This window comes from Bacillus rossius, chromosome 1 (genome assembly GCF_032445375.1).
Source record: "Bacillus rossius redtenbacheri isolate Brsri chromosome 1, Brsri_v3, whole genome shotgun sequence".
Classification (NCBI taxonomy): Eukaryota; Metazoa; Arthropoda; class Insecta; order Phasmatodea; family Bacillidae; genus Bacillus; species Bacillus rossius.
Window position 1 is genome coordinate 339182041 of NC_086330.1, and position 22816 is coordinate 339204856.

General features: G+C 35.8%; 2 protein-coding genes across 10 annotated transcripts in view; one reads left to right on the forward strand and one right to left on the reverse strand.

Annotated features, from left to right (window-relative positions):
* The window catches only part of LOC134528118 (prosaposin), a 63814-nt gene extending 59457 nt beyond the window's left edge, over window positions 1-4357 (forward strand). The window contains exons 18-19 of one of the 2 annotated variants that reach the window (XM_063361396.1): window positions 963-1044; window positions 4111-4357. In XM_063361396.1, coding sequence (XP_063217466.1) covers window positions 963-1007 — 45 coding nt within the window. In that variant the 3' untranslated portion in view covers window positions 1008-1044; window positions 4111-4357. Of the gene's footprint in view, window positions 1-962; window positions 1234-4110 lie in introns of those variants that run through there. The other variant, XM_063361397.1, reaches the window with a different exon arrangement.
* LOC134528119 (nucleoside diphosphate kinase homolog 5-like) overlaps window positions 1507-22816 on the reverse strand; it is a 233627-nt gene continuing 212317 nt past the window's right edge. For 5 of the 8 annotated variants that reach the window (XM_063361399.1, XM_063361398.1, XM_063361404.1 and 2 more), the window contains 3 exons: window positions 11552-11695; window positions 7826-8138; window positions 1507-4762 (listed from right to left, as the gene is read on the reverse strand). In XM_063361399.1, the coding sequence (XP_063217469.1) occupies window positions 4563-4762; window positions 7826-8138; window positions 11552-11695 (657 nt within the window). In that variant the 3' untranslated portion in view covers window positions 1507-4562. Of the gene's footprint in view, window positions 4763-7825; window positions 8139-11551; window positions 11696-12683; window positions 12755-13506; window positions 13663-22816 lie in introns of all 8 variants that reach the window. The other 3 variants (XM_063361401.1, XM_063361403.1, XM_063361405.1) reach the window with 2 other exon arrangements.

A 22816-nucleotide genomic window follows, 5' to 3' on the forward strand; every position in this document is an offset into this window, starting at 1 on the left:
AATAAACGGGAATTTATTGTAGGCGGGTTCACTATAAATGGGTTCTACTGTAGTGACCAGGATGTCTGGCAGTCTGGTACTTCAATGTGCAAATAATCTTGCCTGGTCTGAAAATACAGTCAATTGTTTTGACATCCAGGGGGAAAGAAAATGGTTAGCATTATATATGCATTATGCAAGATTAATGTATCTGATCGAAGTCGACCATATCTCTATTCAACATGATAGATAGGAGTTGGTGCAGAGGTAAGATACTGGAATCCTGTTATTGTCTCAAACTTGGCTCTGTTGATCTTAAAATTGTAAATTAAGCCAATAGACAAATAAACTGAGCATCAGTATGCCAGTAGAGAATTTGTAAGAATAATGTAATGGTGTAGAAAAAAATGAGTTAGCGAGTGATTCTGATATAGAAAAAATATTTGTTTTTCGGTGGAGGAGACATCCAAAAGTACGGTATATTTTTATTCAGGTTTTTATGGTATGAATGAACTAAAGCTATTGCTTCACAACACTGATAAAATTATTCCCCCAGAAATCAAACTTGGTGAACCAAGGGGTGTAGAGTAATATAAAAAATGGGAATATACATGTCCTATTATAAAGTAAGTACCAACTTAAGTGTCTTCTTACGTACCTCAAGAAACCTGTTAGGTTGGACTAATGTGAGGTCAATTTAAACTACTAGAATGACTCACAATAGATTCAGCAAGCTTTTTAAAAATTAAAATCAATAAAATAAATACATTAGTTAATGCTTATCACATGTAGGCTGTAATTACAACAGTTTTTTTGTGTGTATGTTAACAATTAAATAAAACAACAATGGCAAGAGTATAGTGGGAAGGAGCCAGAACCTTTTAACTTCTTTCTAAGAGAAACTTCAAAGTTTTAGATTCTTTCAATGCAAAGGAAACATGCAGCACTTCTGTTGTTATATTTAACAATATGTTATGTTCCAGACTACCAAGCACTGTCAAGAATTTGTGTGGAATGGAAAGCAATAAGGCAGTCCAGAAAAGTGAAGAGAAGATAACTGAAACCGTGTGTAAATAATATATTCAATACCAGTTGGTAATGTTAAGTGTGATTAAAGGTTGCTTGACATATTTTGAAAAAAATTGTAAATATTCATACAACTAAAATGTAGGTTGTAATGACTACAAATCTTGTATAATGAAAGTTGTAATACTGTTCCTCTAGAATTTTGGAAATAAATGTTGTGAAATGTCATATTGGATTTGCATTTTATTGTAGGAGTTTAAGGCTGCTCATATACATTGTTCATTGGTGTAAAATGCCAAACATGTTAAATGTGTTCATATATTTGTATGGCTCAACGAGTTTATCACCACAATTTTTTTTATATAGAGCTTTTAAGGCTCTGGATTGTCATTTTACATAATGTACACAATCATGATATAACAGGAGGGCAAATGTAACATTGGCATGACCAAACAAAACATTCTATGTGAGGTAGCTATTAACAAATAAATGCAAATGCTATCCAGATGACAAGATGTTTAATGAGGCATGTGCAAATGGTTGAATAAAAATTTTTTACTATCAATTCAACTCTTGACACGTCCAAATATATGCATTCGGGTACAAATATTTGACATGCTATACTGCTATAACTCATGAACAAGTGTGATCAATGTTGACTGTAAGACATTTGTGCAATTCTACAGTTTTTTTTTAAAATAGGATCACATGATCAAAATTGTTAAATTTACAAGTATTTAAAGTTTTTTCATTGCAGTCTTGTAAAACAGTACTGGAATAATTGGCATGGACGATTGAAAACTCAAGACTTATTTTAACATCTTAAACTTATAAGTTTATTTTTATTTCAAAATGCATACTATAGAGCATCCCACTCTTAGATTGCAGTGTGGAAGTAAATGGGCGCATTCTCTCTCTCTCTCTAACACACGCCAATTGCCGTTAGCACTGTCCTTGTTTCTTCGTGCGTTGTTGCCAAATATCAAACAAAATTTAAAATTTTAATTTTTGGACCAAGCTTTTTTCATATTGTATAGAATCAAAATACGCATCAGGCAATGCTTCTTTTGAATACTTAAAATATTGTTAAGTGTCCGAAAAAATTAAAAAACATAACTTATTCGCTGCGAACTGTTTTGAAGTATTCCGATATGTTTCACATCAAAAAAAGAAAACCTACATGTGTATTTCATTCAGATTTTTTTTATTAGTAAATTAATGCCTTAGGACGCCACCGAACAAATGTTAAGACAAAAACTGTACAGGTTTCACTTAAATAATTTTTTTAATATATTGAAATGCATTTTCTCACAAACTGAAACATCAAAAGTTTGACCCGCGGAAAAATTTTTTTCTATTAAAGATAGATGGGGGACGAAAGCGAGAAAAATGTTCACAATGAATTGAATTAGTTTTTAAAAGCAGCCCCATCTCAATTGCTTCTACAGTTTCCGTGGAAATAGCTGTTAAAGATGTGTCTTATCAGTACAAGAGCGCGCGCTACCGTCGTAAGAGGAAACAGGGTCGTGTGTTTAGATAAGTGGGGTTCTGTCCTACAAGCAATTTCAAATACATGGCTTCCTTAGTCAACAAAAAATATTATAATCGATTCTTGAACATAATATGTAAAATGTATGAAATACGAAGGAATTCAATAGCGATCATGGTACAAAATTTTTAATTACTTTTCTATCCTTCTCAACACCAAGCATCTTATCAAACATTGTTTTAGACAAAGTTTTGGAAAATAAATATATTATTACAAACAATTTAAACAGATTTGATAAGTTGTCTACTAAGACAGTTACGTTTTTTTGTCCGGTGAAAATTTTTTTTCGAACCCATGCAGTTATGGCTGGTCGTATCAAAAATGTATTTAGAAAACATTTTTCTGCATTAGGTAATCCGAGTTATCATACGTTAAAACGGATTCGATATTATTCATATTATGGGAGTTGTTGCGATTTTCCTGTTTTTCAAAAAATCTTCCCCATTTCGAACCAATTGTTCAGATTTTTCCCATAACTTACTCGACCGAGAATTTCCATTACTGTATTTTATTTATCATTTTGGACATGACTTGTCCAAAAATACGGCATTTATCGGGCCCATGAAAATGTGATATATATATATATATATATATATATATATATATATATATATATATATATATATATATATATATATATGGGATTTTTAGAACAGAAAAGCAAACTATAAGAAATTTTCGTCTACAATAGGTAGTTTTTATTTGAAATTTACATAAAAGTGGTATTATTACAATTTTATATGTGTAATAGTATAAAATATTATAAATTACGATATGATTTCTTAAAATGCTTCTTGTTCGATCCAAATTACAAATACACGCATCTCCTGAAATTCGTAATGTGTTAGAGATTTGGCAACAGTGCGCGCCATAAGCTGTGTACTGCAATCTAAGAGTGGGACGGGCTATAGTAGAGGTGAAAAAAAAATCTACAACCATGGACTAGAACAGAAACCACAGGCACTCCTTTGCAATTGATCTACCACCATGCGTCACAGCAGCAGCTTACTTTTTGAATTTATCAGTGATGAAACAGATGTGTTTCAACTTGAAATAGAATAATCCCATGTACAGAGGAAAACAGCACAAAATGTTTTCATGTAAATAATGAAAATTTAAAATGTTATTTCAAGTTTTTAATAAAATTAATTCACTGGTTTATCCATGAAATGGAATTGAAGTTCACAGTATTTTTTGTATAAATATATTGAGCAGCAACTTATAGAAAATAATGTGAACAGTAATCAAAGTGTTCTGTTGGTTTGGTGGGCTGTATAAATATTGACTGTTAATAATTTGTTTAAATATTTAATCTTTCACTTTAGGTTATTGTTTGCCTTATTACCCAGAAGCTTCTATTCTAGCTACAGTAAAACCCTGTCATGTTTTCCTGCTGTTTTTTATTCTTGTCTCCTTTTACTGTAGGTACTATTTCCTCTCCAAAAGTATTTGTATCAATATTTGTTTTTATCAATTTTATGGGATTCCAATGAGAGTAATGATAATTCTTTTGATTCAAACATAAAAAAAAACTAATGCTATCTTTTTTTTTACAGGTGTGTGTGTGTAATACAAGCTCTGTGAACCAGACAGCTTTTTCACATGCAGATGGTGGTAAAATCTCTCATGCTACTTGTCTCCAAGCTGACAGTTTTGAAAAGTAGTATCAGCGAAACCTATTTCTTACTTGTCACGTGTTTTTTTAAAAAAGCAGTGATGTAATCACATCAATTTGTTTATGTACTTTGCAGAAGGATATGTAGACCATTGGTACTACTAACATAAATTTTTTTAGAAACCAAAGCTTGTTATTTATAATGGACCTTATAACTGGTTTTCGTAGTGAAAAATTGTTTACATTACATTTACTACGCTGTTGCAAACACTGTGTTTCAGCTTTTCAAACATATGTATCAAGACTAATACAATACCACCGAGAGAATTTCCATGTGCAAACATGAACACTATTAGATAATCCTGTGCGCATACATCTCAACTCGTAGCTTGTCTACCCAACAGCCAGCAGGGCAGGGTTGTCGACGGTGGGCTTGTTGGGGTTGTTGAGCAGCAGCCAGTCTGCCAACCACACCACCGGGTCCACCGGCTTCACCTTGCACAGTTCTGCCAACCCCTCCAGCAAGGTTGGGTTCACGCTCTCGGCCAGGTAGCTCTGCAGTGCGGAGCCGGTCAGCAGTGGCTCCACTATCACTGCACAATACCCACCCATCAAATAACATATTGCTTACAGAGGTTATAGAGCTGGGTGAAGCTTTGAAAATGGAAAGGAAAATAAAATCAGATGTACAAATTTAGTTTTTTGGAAGATAAAAATTTGCACCTACAAGTTTTTTTTACGTAAATCACGCAAGTAATTGATACAATACAGTCTCTTATTTAACAGCCTGATTTTCACGAGGCCTTTGAATACCAGTGACTAAGCAACATTCATCTTACACTAGCTGATTATAATATTTATATTTTTACTCATCTCTACCATCAGTTTTGAGACAACTTTTTGAGTCTAACTATATATTTAAGTAAATAAGATTTGTTTGGAAACAAAATATCCAGATTGGCTCACCCCTAAAGAATTGTAACGGTGTTCTATGTGGCATCAGTGAGTGAAGTATAGAATATTCTGGTTAAAAATGACCGTTGCCTGTGGAAGGTTTATATAGGTAAACTCCAGTTTTTTGCTGAGATGATAAGAGACCAGCATCAACTCCAAGACACCGCACTGCCACTACGAGAGACCCAGGGGAGCTGTGCCCGCACGAGTCCTGTTGCTGATGAGACATGGAGGTCAGCTGCTACATTTCTTCCTGTAGCGGGTGACGAGAGCGAGTTCCTAGCCCCTTGGAGAAGCCATGGGTCCCACCATCAGCTGGCGTGCGACTACGGAACGAGGCGAGTAGTGACAGCGACAGTGACCGCATACTTGGCAGTGTTTACCGTAACATCCGAGTTAAAGAACAAAGATGCTGGTCAATAATTTAAATGCTTCTTCTTTTGAGAAGGTATCTGAGCTGGATTTTTTTAGCAGAGTTGTAAACAATCACAATCAGTGTCATACATTTTAATGGAGATAGTATTTTGTGCTTGCCAATAATATTGTTACGAACGTGAGCAAGGCCGGAACACGTGCAGGTGCAGAGCTGGCTGGCGGTTGCCGCAACATGATATGCGCCGCGCGCGCCTGGAAGATAACGATTGTCGCTTTCCCCCCTCCCTACCACTCCCCGCGCGGTGCCCTGCCTTTGACACGTAACTGAAACCTGACAGCTGCGAAGTTACACGAGCTGGATCCTAGGTAAAAATCCAGTTACTTCAATGATGATGATGACATTGACAACACTTTGAGAAAGTGCAGAGAACTGATTTCCGAAGAAATTTCTCTCATTGAACCTGCTGCTAGTTCCAAGAATAGTCAAAGTTATGATGATGATGATGATGATGATAATGATAACAATGAATGTGAAAAAGTAACAGAAAATCATCAACACTCTCTTTTGCAGGTTAGTAACATAAATTGTAATGGTTCAGGAAGTTTAATAAAAATTTATTGTATAAGAGTCAATTTTTAATGTCCATTGCTTTATTTCTAGGTAACCAAGGACTGATAAATCAGAAGGCCAAAAACGAAAGATTCGCAGTTGGTGAAACCAGTGTTGAGAGTGAACTGAATGACTATCTTAGGAAGTCTCCTGTCAGCTATGATACATCCCCGGCTAGTTTCTGGGGTTCTTCACCATACAAGAATCTCAAGAGATTGGCCAAATTCTGGCTTGCTGTACCAGCTCGTTCAATCTTCTCTGAACAAGTCTTTTCGCAAGCTGGACTTATTGTTACAGATCACCACAGTCTATTGCTTCCTGAACATGTAAACCAATTAGTGTTTTTGAAACAAAATTTGCACTATCTTAAGTAAAGTGAATGTGTGTATAAAATGGGCATCAGATTTACTTTAGCTTGCCATCGTTCTAATACTGTGCAAACATATTTCAATTATTACTTTGTTATTTTTAATAGTGTAGTCAAAATAAAAGTATTTTTTTTTTTAAATATTGATTAATTTTTTAAAATTTTTTTACATTAGATACTGCACAAAAGTATTGGCATGTAAAAATATAAAATAATAAAAAAAACACTGGTATCGGAATGGTATCGGGGTATCGGTATCAGAAAATATGGTATCGGAACAACTCTAAAAATTATGTTCCAGTTACAAATTTTAATAGTGTCAACTGTAAGCGTTTTAGTGTGTTGGTTCAAAATCATGATTAAAGAGTAACTCAAAATTTTTTTTAGAAAAGCGTATGCGTGAGTACTGCTTTGTTGTTTTCTTGCTTGCAGTGCCACCTCCGCAAAATCGCGACTCCTGTACGTAACACGTTTTGTATTCTGCAATTCGCTAAGAGTGAAGCTGTAATTTGAGCCCTACACCATTGGAACCTCATTTACAAGGATGATTGAATGTCGAAGTTCCTGGCTGTTGGATGGGTCGTAATGGTCGAGACGACAGAGCACTCTTTCCCAGGCCTCCATGTTCACCCGACATAATGCCATTTGATTTTTTTTTCTTTTGGGGCTTTATAAAAACCGCTCGCTATCTAATGATTTGCAAGAGTTGGGACACAGAATTGAAGAGGCTATTGCTGCCATTACTCTGGACGTGTTAACCAAAGTGTGGGAAGGTTGGATGTGTGCCGGATATCTGAAGATGCATGTATTGAATATTTGTAGGTTAGTTTACCTTCAATTTGATGTATGATTTGTTGTAAACTGTTTTAATATACCATTGAAACTGGCATGGGCGTCGTGGTGGTGGGGGGGGGGGGGGGGGACACGTCCCCCCCCCCCCAATAATTAAAGTCTTCAATTTCGTCCCCTCCAATAATATATTTAGTTTCGTAGTTTCTCCTGATGTTTAAATTAATGATTTTGTGTGGATAAAGCACCAGCAGATATGTTAACTGTGTTTTTACAAATGTGTTCTCTGAAAATATTTTGTATAAAAAATAAATTCTATATTGCAACCAACTATAATTAGAAAAATGCCTAAAAACCACCTTTTTGCACCTTCAAACCCCAAATTTTCCAGGGAGAGGACCCCTGGACCCCCTGGTTTTTTTTTTTTTTCCAGGGGATGGATTTTCCTCAAAAACTAAATCAATTAAATCCCACCCAAAAATATATCCTTGCGACGCCCATGGAATCTGGGACATTATTTTACGGGCAGCCTTGCAGAAACTGGTCTCAGCGGGCACTCACTCTCCGGGAAGAAGAAGTGTATCTCGCGCACGGCCTCCTCGGCAGTGGCGCTGCCGTGCAGGGCGTTCTCGAACTCGAGGTCCGGGCTGCCGAAGCGCGCGCGCAGGCTGAAGGGGAAGTACTGGTGCGCCTCGGCGGGGTCGTCGGGCCCCAGCAGCGTGCGCCAGCCCTGGACGGCGTCGCGCCCCATCAGGCACAACGCAACCACCGGCCCGCTCGCCATGTACGTCACCAGCAGCGGGAACGACGGCAGGCCCTCCTGGCGCTCGTAGAACTCGCTGGCCTGCTCCAGCGTCAGCGTCACCATGCGCTTCTGCGCACACGCCGCCGGTTAAAAGGCCCGTTCTAGTAACGAAAACTACAACTTAATTGATGAATTTACATTTTTTCCCCACTCGTTAATTCAAATATGTTTATTACTTTTAACGAAGAGATTATTTTTAACTATAACTTCTATACATGTTTGCTATTTAACTTCTTCCAATCTGTGTCATTCTGTTAAGGATAGGACGATGATGAGAAAAGTACGAAACGAATGGGAGTGTTTCAAGTTTAATGTGCCTCGAAAAAGTCAAATCGATGGTTGTTCCAATCGAGTGTAAGAGAGATAGATTCGGCGCAAGCGTACAATGAGCGCAACGGGACACAGCGTAATGGGACAAGGTGCGTTACGGGACACTTTTTCGTGCGTGCAGCCGGCGTTCATCGTTTTATTAGACGTCACGTCAAAAAAAAAAGGGGGGGGGGGGGGGGGTGATGCCTTAAGATATCTTGAGCTGTAGGTGTAATAACAAATCATCAAGTCATTTTGAGCAAAAAAAATTAATTTTTATTTATAATAATGTAGTTGTTCTGGGTAAGTGTATTAACGTTCGAATGTGCATTGTATAACAAGCACAGCAGGGGCGCGCTCTCCCATTGCTGTGAACTGCGCTTGGTGCTGGGCCAGTCACGTCAAGGGGGGGAGGGGTGCTCCCCACGCCTCCTATATGTATCTGCCACTGAGACGGAGACAGACACGTATGTCTGAGCTCTTCCGTTTACGTTGCTCCGTGCTACCAGTAGAAGTAGAGTACTTGGCTTTGGTGGTAGCCATGGTTTTTTTCTAAATATGTTAAAAATAGTTTCAAGAACAAGAATATCTAGTGTTCTACAAGGGGGGGGGGGGGTTGGGGGGGGGATCCAGAATGATGGCCAGGGAGGGCCAAATTAAATTTTCTGATACAATTTTAGTACATTTAGAATTTAAATATTCGGCACATTTTATTTGTAGTTCAAAAACGTCATATTATCTGTGTCACTGCAGTAAAATAATTCTTTTGTAAGTTTGGAAAACTATGATTAAGAATCAGGAGAAAATCTGAAAATTATTCAAGTCGGGAAGGGGAGGGGATATATTGCCATGCCCCCCCCCCCCCAACCCCCAATTATGTTATTATTGTGTGGTTTATTTTAATGATCTCAAAGCATAATATATACTTTTTAAATTAAATTATTAATTCGTAACCTTGAAGTGCAATCTTATTGGTTGTTATTTAGGCTATTACATTTTCATGCATTGTGGTAGCAGCAGACGCGATAATCAAATGTTCCTGGAGATCCGTCTCCGTTTCCGTGGCATTGTAGAACGGGCTTAAGCACAAGGCTCTCGTCACACATTCAAGCGGTAACCATAACATTATAAAGACAAAGGCTTATTGCAAGTCCATGGAGTGTTTTCAAGAATCTGTAGGGAGATTCATATCTGAATACATTGTTCTGGCTATTTTCGCTCTTCTAAAAGTACAGTTTAAAAACTAAAACCAGAAACAGAACTACCCATCTGCCCTCGCCGTTTCTTAAATTATTTTCGTAAGCCAACCCCTCTCCGATATCTTGAGCAGTTTTATAATCACGGGGTTTCTTCTGAAGCCTTGCATACCGTTATGTGTGCGCGGGTAGGCAAGGTCCTTAACACTGTATCATAATCAGGTCATGAAATGACCAAGCATCATTGGTTTTGTAACATGTTTATTACATTAATATTTTTTGTTTTCAGAAATTTATCCCCACATGGTTTAGTTATTTTAAAAGAAGTAAACTGCATTAAGAACACTTTTTTGACCATCAAAAACATTTTGTCGTGGCTTATTATAATCCTTTTAAAGAGACACGGTTTCCACGACAGCATCAAAACTGTAATTTGTGAAAATTTGAAAAATCAAAATAAAATAAAATTAAATTGTTTGAGCATAAACATTTGTCATGGTTATGATGTTTTCGTGACATAATGTGCCATTTAAGAGATTGGATCAATAAAAATATAATTTGTTTAAAGTGGTTTTCAAATGTGAAAATATTAGTAGCAAATAGGTTTGTTTACCTAATGTTTCATCATTTATCCTTTTATCGGCATGTGATAACTAAATAAAAGATTGGCATTTCTTCAAGAAACTTATGTGTTCCAGAATCATCAGTTAGCTTAGAATTTACCTATGTGCAAGAAGTTGTTAAAGTGACTTCCAACTCCACAAAAATTACTTCATAAGAGTTCAACAACCAATACAGTCAGTGATTAAAGATAATGGAAAAAAAAAAGTGATTGTTTCGATTTGCAAAGTCTAAGTAAAACCCTCCTGTATGCCCAATAAGTAGAGACAATAGAGACAAAATTTTATGGTTTTATTTTTGGTCGGATTTCATTTATAAAACGGAAGGTTTCAGTGTAATTATTCTTATTTGTATAAAAAACTCCACCAAAATAGTGGTAAAATTTATATACTGCAATTTTACGATAAAGTGATTTATAATAAATCAGTTTAAAACAGATACATTCAAAATAAAAATAAATAAGCTAGCAATTGTGGTTCAAAAGTGATACAATAAGAGATCACATAAAACTGATTAGCCTATATTAATTTTTCTGGTCCATGCACTTGGTACAATTTTCTGTCTGGAAATGACATTCCTTGAATTTCAACCATTAAAAGATGACTTTTTTTAATGATTGGAATAAAGTTTTGGTTAAATTCTATTTAATTACATGATATAACTTTGCATTTCGGTGAAATGCGTTGTTTTGACATTTTTCGGTGTTATCGCAATTCACCATATAATCTTGTCTCTGCCATTACGTATTTCCAGGTTAGGTCAAAATTACAATATAACCCTTCACCCGTCCGTCCGTCCGTCCGTCCGTCCGTCCGTCCGTGCATCCAATAAGAAGGCACGAAAATTTTCGTCCGTTGAAAGTTTGGCAAACTCATACTTTTGACGGACTGCCAGACGGATGAATTGTATCTATTGTTTGGTCGTGCCAGTCAATAATTATTGTTGCACGAAAGCAGGCCTGTGGATATTGTATTTTGTTCGTTAAGTTGTTTTGCATCCTAACAGTACGGTTGTAAAAACTCACGTCCAAACAATTTAATTATGACTTTGAAATTTTCTGAGGATTTTCTAATACATACAATACGTCCAGGAACACGACATAAACAGCAAACATTGATATAAATTTCAGAGAGAAAAACATGGACTATTGGCAGCACTGCTTTGGGAAAATATTTTGACGGACGGATGAAGTCTGATTGTAAATCGCTTGGCTAGATGCGTGCCGTTGACGGACGGAGGTGACAGGCTATTGTAAGTCCGGCTTAATTTATCTATAGTTAGTTTCAGATGCGTCTAGTATTGCCTACATCCTGAAATAAGTACATTTAATTCTGAGATTTATCTCTGTTATCCTACCTGAATTATCTCATAGCCGTTGGAGTTGATGACATCAATTATATCTTGGAGGTGTTTAACAGCAATTGGTTTTACAATGGCTAGGGTTCTTTCCAGTGAAACTTCTGGTACACTTGCGTTTTCCATCATTGCAGACTGTGGTTTCTAAGAGAAAACAAAGCACACAACAGTTTAAAGTAAAGCTTTTCACGAAACATATTTTTCCCTTATGTCCAAACAGTTGTCACTACTCACATATTCTGTAGTTGTCACTAAACAAAGCACAGAATAAATTAGAGAGAAGTATATAAAATTTATTTAGCAGTTAAAATCATGGAGGAATTACTCTATGGCTTGGGAGTTAGTTTAAATTTTAGGCTTCATTAATGGGTTAAAAAGGAGTAAATATGCTTTTACGATAAATAAATCATATTTCTATAGTTGATTTAGACAGATTTGAAGATATTAGGTGTAAACAGTAAACAAACGAAAACCTCAAACTCATAATTAAATCCTGAAATTCCACCCATAAGGGGGTAGAGGAGGCGTGTTTGGGCCAAAAAATTATATCTTAAAATTTGCTAATTAAGTTCCTTTTTGTCATGTATTTTTGTTACTAAATCCATTTCTTTTCTGAAGAATTATAACCATGGAGGAAATAAGTTACAATCTTTGCCACGTTCATACTTGAAGTTAAAATGAGAATGGCCCCTCATCCCTCTTTCCTCTCTGCATAGCAAAACAAATTTTTGGTTATAATGAAGTCTAGCGCTAATTTCTTGTTATTTTTGTTTATAGTATACCTATTAGACGTTATACAGCTACTATTTGTTTTGCTACCCAACTACTAACCATTGGATTCTACTTCACAACAGACACCCACCCCATGATTATTACAGGAAAAAGTTGTTACAGTTGTCTGCTTTACCCAGTTGAAGGAAAAAAAATAAAACAAAATAAGCTATTACGGAGTGACTACACCGCAATTAGTCAGGGAAATTTTTAACTGTGAGTATTGTTCTGAATTTGGCAAAATATTAACAAGAATTAATTTGCAATGATCGTATACAAATAAAAATCCGTAGAATTACAAGTAATAAAAATAAATAAAATGACAAATTGTGATAACATAAAACGACGGGTGGAGACGTGCCTTAATCCCAGTAGGCCCCTACACACAGACGTCTTTGGCATACAAGTCACTCTTGCACGAGTCCAGAGTAGCTGAAAAAAAAAAAAATCTCTCAGCAAGGTTTAATACAAATATTTTATTTCTTATTTCCACGTGCATTTAAATACTTGCTGATTTCAGTAAATAATTTTTTAAGTGCAGAATTGGCCTTGCCACTCCAAAATAATGGGCACAAAAATTTATACCGTCCACTATCTTTCACGCTCACAATCTAGAATTACAATAGTGTAATGTTGACTTCCTTGTTCACCTTGACGTGGAATTGTCAGATGAAACGATCTAGTACGACACTATCGCCATGCAGTAACACCCAGAACATTGCTGAAATGGTGCTTAACCATGTCTGATGAAGGTTTAGCAACTATGAATCAGGATTTCTGTAATTGAAAATCACTTTTAAAAATGTGAGCGAGTCTTTCAGTACTCTCCAGAGATGTGTAACATATAACCTCGGTAACGAGCACATTAATGTGTACACGAAATTTGATGCAGAATTACGTATTAAAAATAATACAGAGCGTGATAAAGGTATGCAGGTATTCTGGCCGCGAATCACAAGTAGTTTCAGCACCCGCCGCCGAAGCAGCTAGCTACGTTGTCTATCGAATCATTCGATTTGCAGACAGAAATTTTAAACGATATAATGAAACGGCTTCGATATAAGCGGAAAAGCCTCGACTAAATACTAAACCCCGGCTTTGGACCCGTTTTTATAAAACGAATTTTACTAACGCATTGCCCATCTTGTTAGAAAGCACTTAACAGTTAATACTATAAAGATTACCTTTGACTTTGTGCACTTTGGTTTTCACCATTCATCACAGATGGCAGCACCATGGTTACACACTACACTTCATCCAATGTTCTGGGTGTCCCGGAAGAATGGCGCAGACCGTCAGATTGACGAAAGCGGCTTCAAGCAGTGCCCATGTAGTTATGCCTGCATGGTCACATATGTACATATTAACCCTTTCTGTCACATTTGTCTGTTCCTGAGATACACCTATTTTTATTTTATTTTGAAGTTATTCTTCTTTATTTGCTTTTCGAAAAAATTACAACAGTGAATCTTTACGACGCGCGTGCAGCATACAACGAAAATTTCACATGATGAAAAAAAAAAAAGCTATAAACTGATTATTATATATTTGCTTTTAAATCTTATATTTTAGTGATCAATATTGAATACTGGTCCATTTCATTAAAATATTTATTTATTGTGAATATTAGTGTTCCCATGTGTAGAATTTTTTTATCATAAATTATAAAAAATTTATTTCAAAATAATTAATATTAATAAATTATAATAAATATTTAGCATATTTATTGATATTCATTATTAATTAAAATTCATCTTGATTGTTTTACTAAATTAAATATAATTGTATACACTTGATTATATTAATTTAGAATAGTGACTATTAATTTAATTTTTTTTATTTTGATTAAATTAATACTTTACCGACCATATTTATAACATCACTCCAGTACCTTTTATTATTTTATTGATATTAATTATTTGCAATCAAAGTTAAAGTTAATGTTTTACTACTCCAATTAAGTCTTACTTCTACTGTACAAGTACACATTTTTATTGTAAATAAACTATTTTTTTGTGTGGTAATAACCTTAATCTATAACTATAACATTAATGCATTGTTACGAACGCGAGAGACCAGACCACGATACCAGGTTTGGAGCTAATTGGCGGCCCTGCACGGCCACTGTAGTCACGCGCCGTCCACTGACTTAAGGCATGCCACGCGCACCTAGCCGTATTACAAGGCGCTACCCCCCTTCCCCCTATGCACACAGTGCATCGCCCTTGCTCGGCGCTGGTATCTATCGCTGAGCGGCCTTGGGAATTCCGCGGGCCGCCACGCGGAGTGGCGCGAATAAACACCTTCTTTCTCGATGTTTCGCGTGTCGGGTCGGCCCGGGATGACGCGACTCGTCGTGGCTGCTCTCGTCGGTTCGAGAGGGGCGCCCCAGGTACTTAAGTAGCGACACCAGCCTCCGCGATGAGTCCCGCGACGAGTTCCAGGCGAGTTCCGAGAGTTCTGAGAGTTCCGCGAGTGATAGGGAAGTGCGACATCGGCGAAGAGGGTGAGAGACCCCATCGAGAGAGTGTGACTTGAGTGGCGCGAAACTGTGTGTGTGGACAGGCGCGTGGTAAGGGGTGAACTGCTGTTGAGCCTAGCCCCAAGTGAGGAGTGCGAAATATTTAACTTGACAGACATTTGAGTGACCTGCGAATAAACATTTTCAAGTAACAGTGATTGGTGATCATACATTTTGAAGTACAATTATTTATTAGTAATGTAAATATTAGTAAATAATAAGACTGTAATAAAACCTAATTGGTCTATACATTACGAACTCAGTTCTTTCCCTCCTAGGGCGTAACTGTATTAGTATTTTTTTAATAATAATAAAAAGTAAATTAAATTAATTTATTTCATAGCCATAATGTATGCGGTCCACCTTAACTCACACATTCAAGGCCTGATAAACTCCACGTATCAATGAGATAAAAACTGTCCACATGTCACGAATTGATTGATTAACGCGGGGACCGGAAAATGCCTCAACACAGACACGCGCCTGACTAGGCGGGTGACAACTGGGCTCGCATCCTGCAGATGTCAAGCGCAAACATGTGATGGCTGTCGCCAAACCAGTCCGCGAAATGTTCCCTGTCATTACTGTGAGAATGCAACAACGAGCATTACTCCTACGGAAAGAGTGGTAACTTCCATGTTAAATGCGTGTCACAATAAGCAGACTGCTATGGAGCAACCGCAGCGATACCATGTGTGTCGTGGTGAAACCTGAACTAACGAGCGTGCGGCGCATGCTCATTAGGAGCCCTTTTTTTTAGCTGCCACGTGCTTGCTTTTCCCGCCATACAGAAAATTAACGATTTATTTGTAAACAAAGATGCAGAAAAGCAATACATTCTTCACAAAGGTTGTTACTTTATATTATTTTCTAAACTAAATTGGTCAATTACTTTGATATTGCCTTATAAAACACTTGTAATGAATTTTATCGGCAAATCATTACGTACTAAATCGAAACAGGCGTAACTCGGACCTATTGCATCTCTGCATGTTTATTTCTAAAAGTTACACTCGTTAAATACTTAACCTTCTTTAAGCTTTAAATTGCAAAGAAAGGCTAATATTCTTGTTAAGGTGCCTGATATTATCTGGTTCGTACCATATGAAACCCCGACATCTGTCATGTTAACCATAATAAATATATTGCCAGAATGGAATCACTTTCGTGAGCATTTTGTTTGGTTTAAGTTACCATGCGCATGTATAAAACGTACCTATATTTTAAAAACATACAGGCCTCTAACCCAGGTGTGAATACATTTAATTACACTTTTTAACACATAGGTCAGGAATGTTCTGTTATGAAATGAATCTAGTTATCATGTTCGTTACTAAAGTTTTTTTTCTCCTGTAGGCCTGACTAAATCCTACTTTGTTACCATTAAAACCAATTTTACCAAAACTGGTTTTACAGTTTCAACCCCCCCCCTTCAGTGGTTTTATACACAGTTAAACATTAATAACATATTACCTCAAAATGCTGAATTACATGGTACACAAATAGGCCAAAATTGCATTTTGTAATAGATTCTCACTTATAGAATGGGCCTTAAATGTTGGCCAGCGCATACAGCTGGCTTCGCAAGGAGGTGGGAGGGAGAGTTTCACCACAAACTATGTGGCATTCCTACAGACCATGACATCTTTCTGCACACTGCAAGCCCGACCAAACCCCTGCTTGGCAGGTCCTCACAAGGCAGCAGTAGCTAGGTAGGTAAACTATCTTTCAGGCGGAGCAGCAGTATAGCCATACAGACTATACATTAACATATTGAGAAGCGAGAACATGTTTATACTTTACTAACTACTCAGTGAAATTGCGCTGTTGCACTGCATTGCCAGTCGCCACTTCTCAGAATATTTTTTTGCAGAATAAGAAGCATCTTGAAGGTTGGGATATAATGTAGGCTAACATTGACCCATAATCAACACTGTTAATATTTGTTGAACTATTCAGGTTTTTAATCAGAATATATAAAACTAAAGCAGAATAATTAAATATAGCAGTTTTTGTCTAAGTCATGAGCATACATTTATCCAGATGGATCAATAATGCTGTGTACTCTGTTTTGCAAAAATCTGGCTTCTGGGAGCCCTAGTAGATCAAGCTGTCAAAACAACTGTCCAAAAGTTGGCAAAAACAGTTAACCATGATCACTCTGATGTTTGATATGAAACCTATTTCAATGAATGAATTAATGAATGTCTTATTTATGTGCCATACTTTCTGAAAAAAGGAAAGAGGAAATTGAATTTGCTGTAAATAAAAAAATGTACCTTCAGACATGTTATACCAATATATTTAAATTTCATTCAAGATAACAAATTAAAAGGTTCACTGTTCACAAGACACAAAACCTAAACCCATGTTTACTGGTGCCAATAAAATTTGTAAATATAGTTGTCTTGTTTTCCTATATTTACAAAATTAATGTTAAAATTATATTTCAACAATCAAAAACAACACTGTTACAACAAATTAATGCTGTATAATAGTGTAAATATGTACCAAGGTAATTTTTCCAGTTGTTAGGGTTTCACCCACTCACTTTTGTGGTGCTGTAGTGCCATAACTGTCACAGGGTATACTGAAAGCTCCAAAGTCAGGGTATGACCTACTTGGGCCAGATTATTTTGAAATGCAGAATATATTTCATGCAAAGGTAACCTGAATAGGCTATTTATATGTATTACTAGTTTACCTGAGTCAAACAACATAATTTACTCTACTAATTAGTTTATTACATTCGCCAGATCATTTCAGAGTACAATGTTCTACAAATATATTGGACAAGTGAATTTTATACATTAAATATCATGATGAGCAAAAAATCAACCAATATATGAAGAAATGTTTACACTCTTCAGCGTCGAGAAGAAGAAAAGTTATTATTTTATTTATTTATTTTTTAAAATGCCCAAGTCGACTACAAAAATATACAATTATATTGTACATGTAGTATAGGACTCGTCAAGAATATTAAACATTATGAATACACATTTAAGTACAATCATATACACATAAACGTAAATAATTAAATAGTAAAAAACAAATAATGTACATTATATAATAATAATACATTTTTAGCATAGTTTTGCTTCCATAATATAATTAATAGAATACAATCTGAATTCCAACAGCAAATCTTTCAGTATTTTTTTTTTAAATACACAAAGTTGGTTTTCTGATTAAAAATGTGGTGGAAGTTTATTATAAAAACATATAGCAGAGTATCTCGGACTATTTGCAAAACATTTTGTACGATGTTGTAATATATGAAAATTATTTTTTGATCTAGTCGAATAATTATGTAAATTGAAATTCTGCAGTCCATTCAATTGTGAATGAGCAAATATATGTAATTCATAAATGTATAACGATGGTAATGTTAAGACACCTAAGCTTTTGAAAAGTTGTCTGCATGAGGTACTATTATCTACATGCATTATTATACGTACAAATATTTTCTGTATTTGAACAATTTTAGATGAGTCCGTGGAATTACCCAAAAATATTATTCCATATCGTGAGGTTCAACATAACCAAAGTAAATAATTTTTAAAGCATTTAGATTAGTCCATTTTGAAAATGTTCTCATAGCAAATAATATTGAGCTCATTTTTTTAGTTAAATGAGCAATATGAGATTTCCAACTAGGGTTCTTCTCAATATATTTACCTAGTATTTTGGTTGAATTTGATTGAGATATATTATAACCATTAATCGATACAGTTGGGTCTTGCAAATTGTATAAGTTATTAAGTTTAAAATGCAGCCACGTTGTTTTTGTGTTATTAAGAATTAATTCATTAGCCTTAAACCAATCTATGATGTCCCTAGTTAAAATTTTAATATTTGCAATTAAACTTAAAGGGTTACCTCCATGTATAGATATATTAGTGTCGTCAGCATATAATACAACATTTTTTGGCAAATCGTTAACGTATATAAGAAAAAGCAAAGGTCCTAGTACAGAACCCTGAGGAACACCAACAGATATGTTTTGCCTATCTGAATGAACATTATATTTTATGTTGGTTAAAGGGATCTATATGTTGTACTACGACTACTTGTAAATGCTGAGTCAAGTGAGATGTTAACCAATTAAGCACTGTATCTCTTACACCATATGTGCTTAACTTTTTAATTAATATTTTATGGTTAACACTATCACAAGCCTTACTTAGGTCACAAAATAGCTCAACAGGATGATTCCTTCTGTGTAGGTCCATAGTTATATTGCTGATAAATTCATAAAGTGCAGTTATCGTCGATTTACAACGCCTGAATCCATGTTGACTGCCCACTAAAATTTTATTTTTCTCAAAAAATGACATTAATCTATTAAACATTAATAATTCTAATATTTTTGAGAATGAGGACAGAAGAGATATTGGACTGTAATTCTGACAGGCGTCACAAAGACCTTTTTTATGCAAGGGAATAACTTTTGAACACTTCCATAAGGTAGGAAAATAACCTTGCATAAAAGATTCATTATAAAGATATAACAATGGGTCAACTATATAATCAATACCAGTCTTTAATAATAAAATCAGGTACAGCATCTAAACCTGATGAACGTTTACCTTTTGATTTATGAACTATTGACAATAACTCAATTTTAGTTACAGGAAATATGAAAATAGAAGACGATGTATAGGTTGTGCCAGAAATGGAGGCTGTATTGTACACATTATTATTAATAATCTGATGAACACGGAGTTGGTTATGCACTATTTTATAAAAATATTCACTAAACTCATTAGAAACAAATCTTTGCTCTTCTGGTTTTGAACGACAGCATCTTACTGCACATTTTCGCTCATAGGCATATCGTCCAGACATTTTTATCTTTTCACGTTTTCTTGCTAACCAAATATTTCAAAATGATTTCTAATTTACCAGATGCAAGTTGTTGTTTACCACTAAACACAACATGGCGCCAGCAAGTCAACCCTTGCGAGTCAAATAAATATCCTACTTATTTTAGCGGAGTATTTTCAAAGCAAATTATTTTTATTATAATACTGAATAATTTTAAAAATTGATGTAGAAACTTCGTTACAAGTACAAGTAGCTATGCTATACTTGTTGAAGTCTTTAGTGTGATTGTGTGATATTGCATTTAGCGCGGTCACCTGTATCATGGCGAATGACGAACTAACAAAAAAAAGGGTCCATCATAAAAAAAAAGCCTGTGCAACGATTTCCTATTCCAGTTTCCTCCCCATGGAATGCAAGCTCACCGCACGATGACAGCCGCCGGCCGCAAGCGCCGTGGACGAACTGGCGAGGCGACGCCGTCCGTTGCCAGGGCGACGAGTGCGTCACGTGTCCCTTCCCCCCCTCAACCCTTTCCCCGTCGTCTATGGACTACACAGACCTTAATTAGGGGGGGGGGGGGGGGAACGGAGGTAAGGTCAGCTGTCCGCCCGCCGCGAGGCCGACGGACGTGGTGCTACTGAATCATGCACACCTGCCCCATTCGACTCGGCGCTATCCGACGAAGGCTGGGGAACGCGGTGGTCCTCTTTACTGAGCACGACGTAGGCGAACGGCGACGCTGGAATCGCCACGGCGCGACACACGCGACAAACAGGAACTGTACACTACATATTTAATATTTATTATCATTTTAAACTAAATACACATACAGTGTGAGCCTGAGTTCTGCCAAAGAAAAAAAAAATATTTGGGCTGCACATTCATCACGTAAAAACCAATTTGAAAACATACAAACGACGTATCGTCTGAAGTGTTTTCTAAGACTGGTTGAAGTTGCTGCTGAACCGGTAGTTTTTTTTAAAACAACAACAAAAAATATTTATGACGAAACACCAAGCGTTTGCATAGTGTCTAATCGAAAAAAAAATTCTACCAACACTGCAATGAAGTAAAATTATTTTAAGGAATAATTTAGGGCAACACCCTCAATTCCCATATTTTTTTTTTGTTGGCGTTGAATAATGAGTTTTTAAAGGCTATTTATTAATCTAAAAATAATAAGTGATGAAAAAGGTCGCCTTGTACTATCCTTTTCACCATCGTTTTCGAGAAAAAAAAAATTATAAGAACGAAATACTTCGACGCCTGATTGATATGCCACACTCACAACACTCAGTTTGAAACAGCTTCCTAAAATTAGGGTGCACTGATGTGTACGCACATGAAGTTATTGCGAAGAAACCCTTGAACTAATGATTGAACTAAAACAACTGCAGACTCAAATTTAAGTACTGAAACGTGAATGCTGAACAAACCATACCTGTCATAAAAAAAACACCGCAAGAGAAAATCATGCAATTTACATGTATATTGTAACAAAACATAACTTTTTAATTAAGTATATTTTGTTTTAAGTACTACAGTTCACAAAATTTAGCCTGTAAAAAAAGGGTGAATTCTGCATTACAATTCTGGAAGTCATCGTACCTCAAGACTTAGCCGCCGGAAACAAGATGTCCTATTTACATTGACCGCCGGAATACACGCATATATCATAGCATTGACGACCGAAAGGCCGGTATTCCAAGACCCAAAAATAAGGGTTTAGGTGTTGAAAATGCTACACCTGTACTCTAACCGTATTCCTAATGCACGGTAGGACACGGCCAGTGCCTTATTTTTAGGCAATGAATTTTTGTGTCCTGTCCGTTGCCGATCTGTAGCTCAAATTCAGCGCATGCGCAGAGCTCACTTTTTTTGTTGTTTTCATCCAGATGGCGGACTTGCGTTTGGTGCCATCGACTCGTACTTAGTCGTTTTTGTGAACATCGAGAGACCTACCAAGCGTGCTGGTGTGCCAAATGAAACTTTTTGATAGCGAAACTATCCCGGAATACCTTTTGTACACTTTAATGGCCATAAAAACAAATAATCGTAACTTTAGAAGTAGGGCCTACTTGAGAAAATTAAAATCACACCATTTAATTCGTGTGATAGTGCTGATATCTGTACGATTTTTGGGGTAGTAAATGTATCGATGGTTGAATGGTTGCCAAAAGAATGCATTGAATGTAAAAGATTCTAGCCTCGTGCAGGGCACAGTTTATAAAAACTGTTGCTTTTTCGTCACCTAACAGGGGCTGGGTTTGCATACGTTCTGGAATACGGTCTGCGAGTTAGGATACAGTTATATTCCAAGGTAGTGCTTATTCGTTAACTTACCCTAATGTCTTGGAATACCGCACTAAGTAGTTGTGTTCCAGGTTTCCCGGAACAGTTAATCGAGATCAAATAATTATCTGGTGGTGTAGCGAGGTAGTTGAAGTTGGAGAAGCCAGGATTCAGCAGAAAGAGGTACAGGAGCTAAACATAACCCCCCCCCCCCCCTTCCCAATGATATATATATATATAATGAATCGGAAAACCATTAGTAATTTATATAATTTCACGTCCATAACTACTGAAAATTTACAAAAAATGGCTGTCAGCACGTCAGTGATGCACATACCTTGTAAAGTATTTACTTACATTGTAAAATAAACTGTAAATTATATGCCAGTTATTTCATCACAAAAATTAATAAATTGTAAACAATAAAAGACGTGTATTAGAAGTTATACTTCGTTTTGATTTCAGACACTGAACTATTATGAAATTTGTTGTAACAAAATTAATTAAATAAATACTTCGTATTCGATAATATTATAAACATTTGGATACAATTATTAATTATTTAATTTAGTAAAATAATCGAGATAAATTTTAATTAGTAATGAAAATCAATAATATGCTGAATTTTTATTCTAATTTATTAATTTTAATTATTTTTAAAAATAATAATATAATAATAAATATACAACACATTATGCAAATAAATTAATAATACGGGAATCTAAACTCAGATACACTTGAAAAAGTTTATAAACACAATCTATTTCAATAATAACCACAATAAATAAATATTTCTAGTTACATGGACTAGTATTCAATATCAATCAATAAATTTCTGAACGGGACTCACA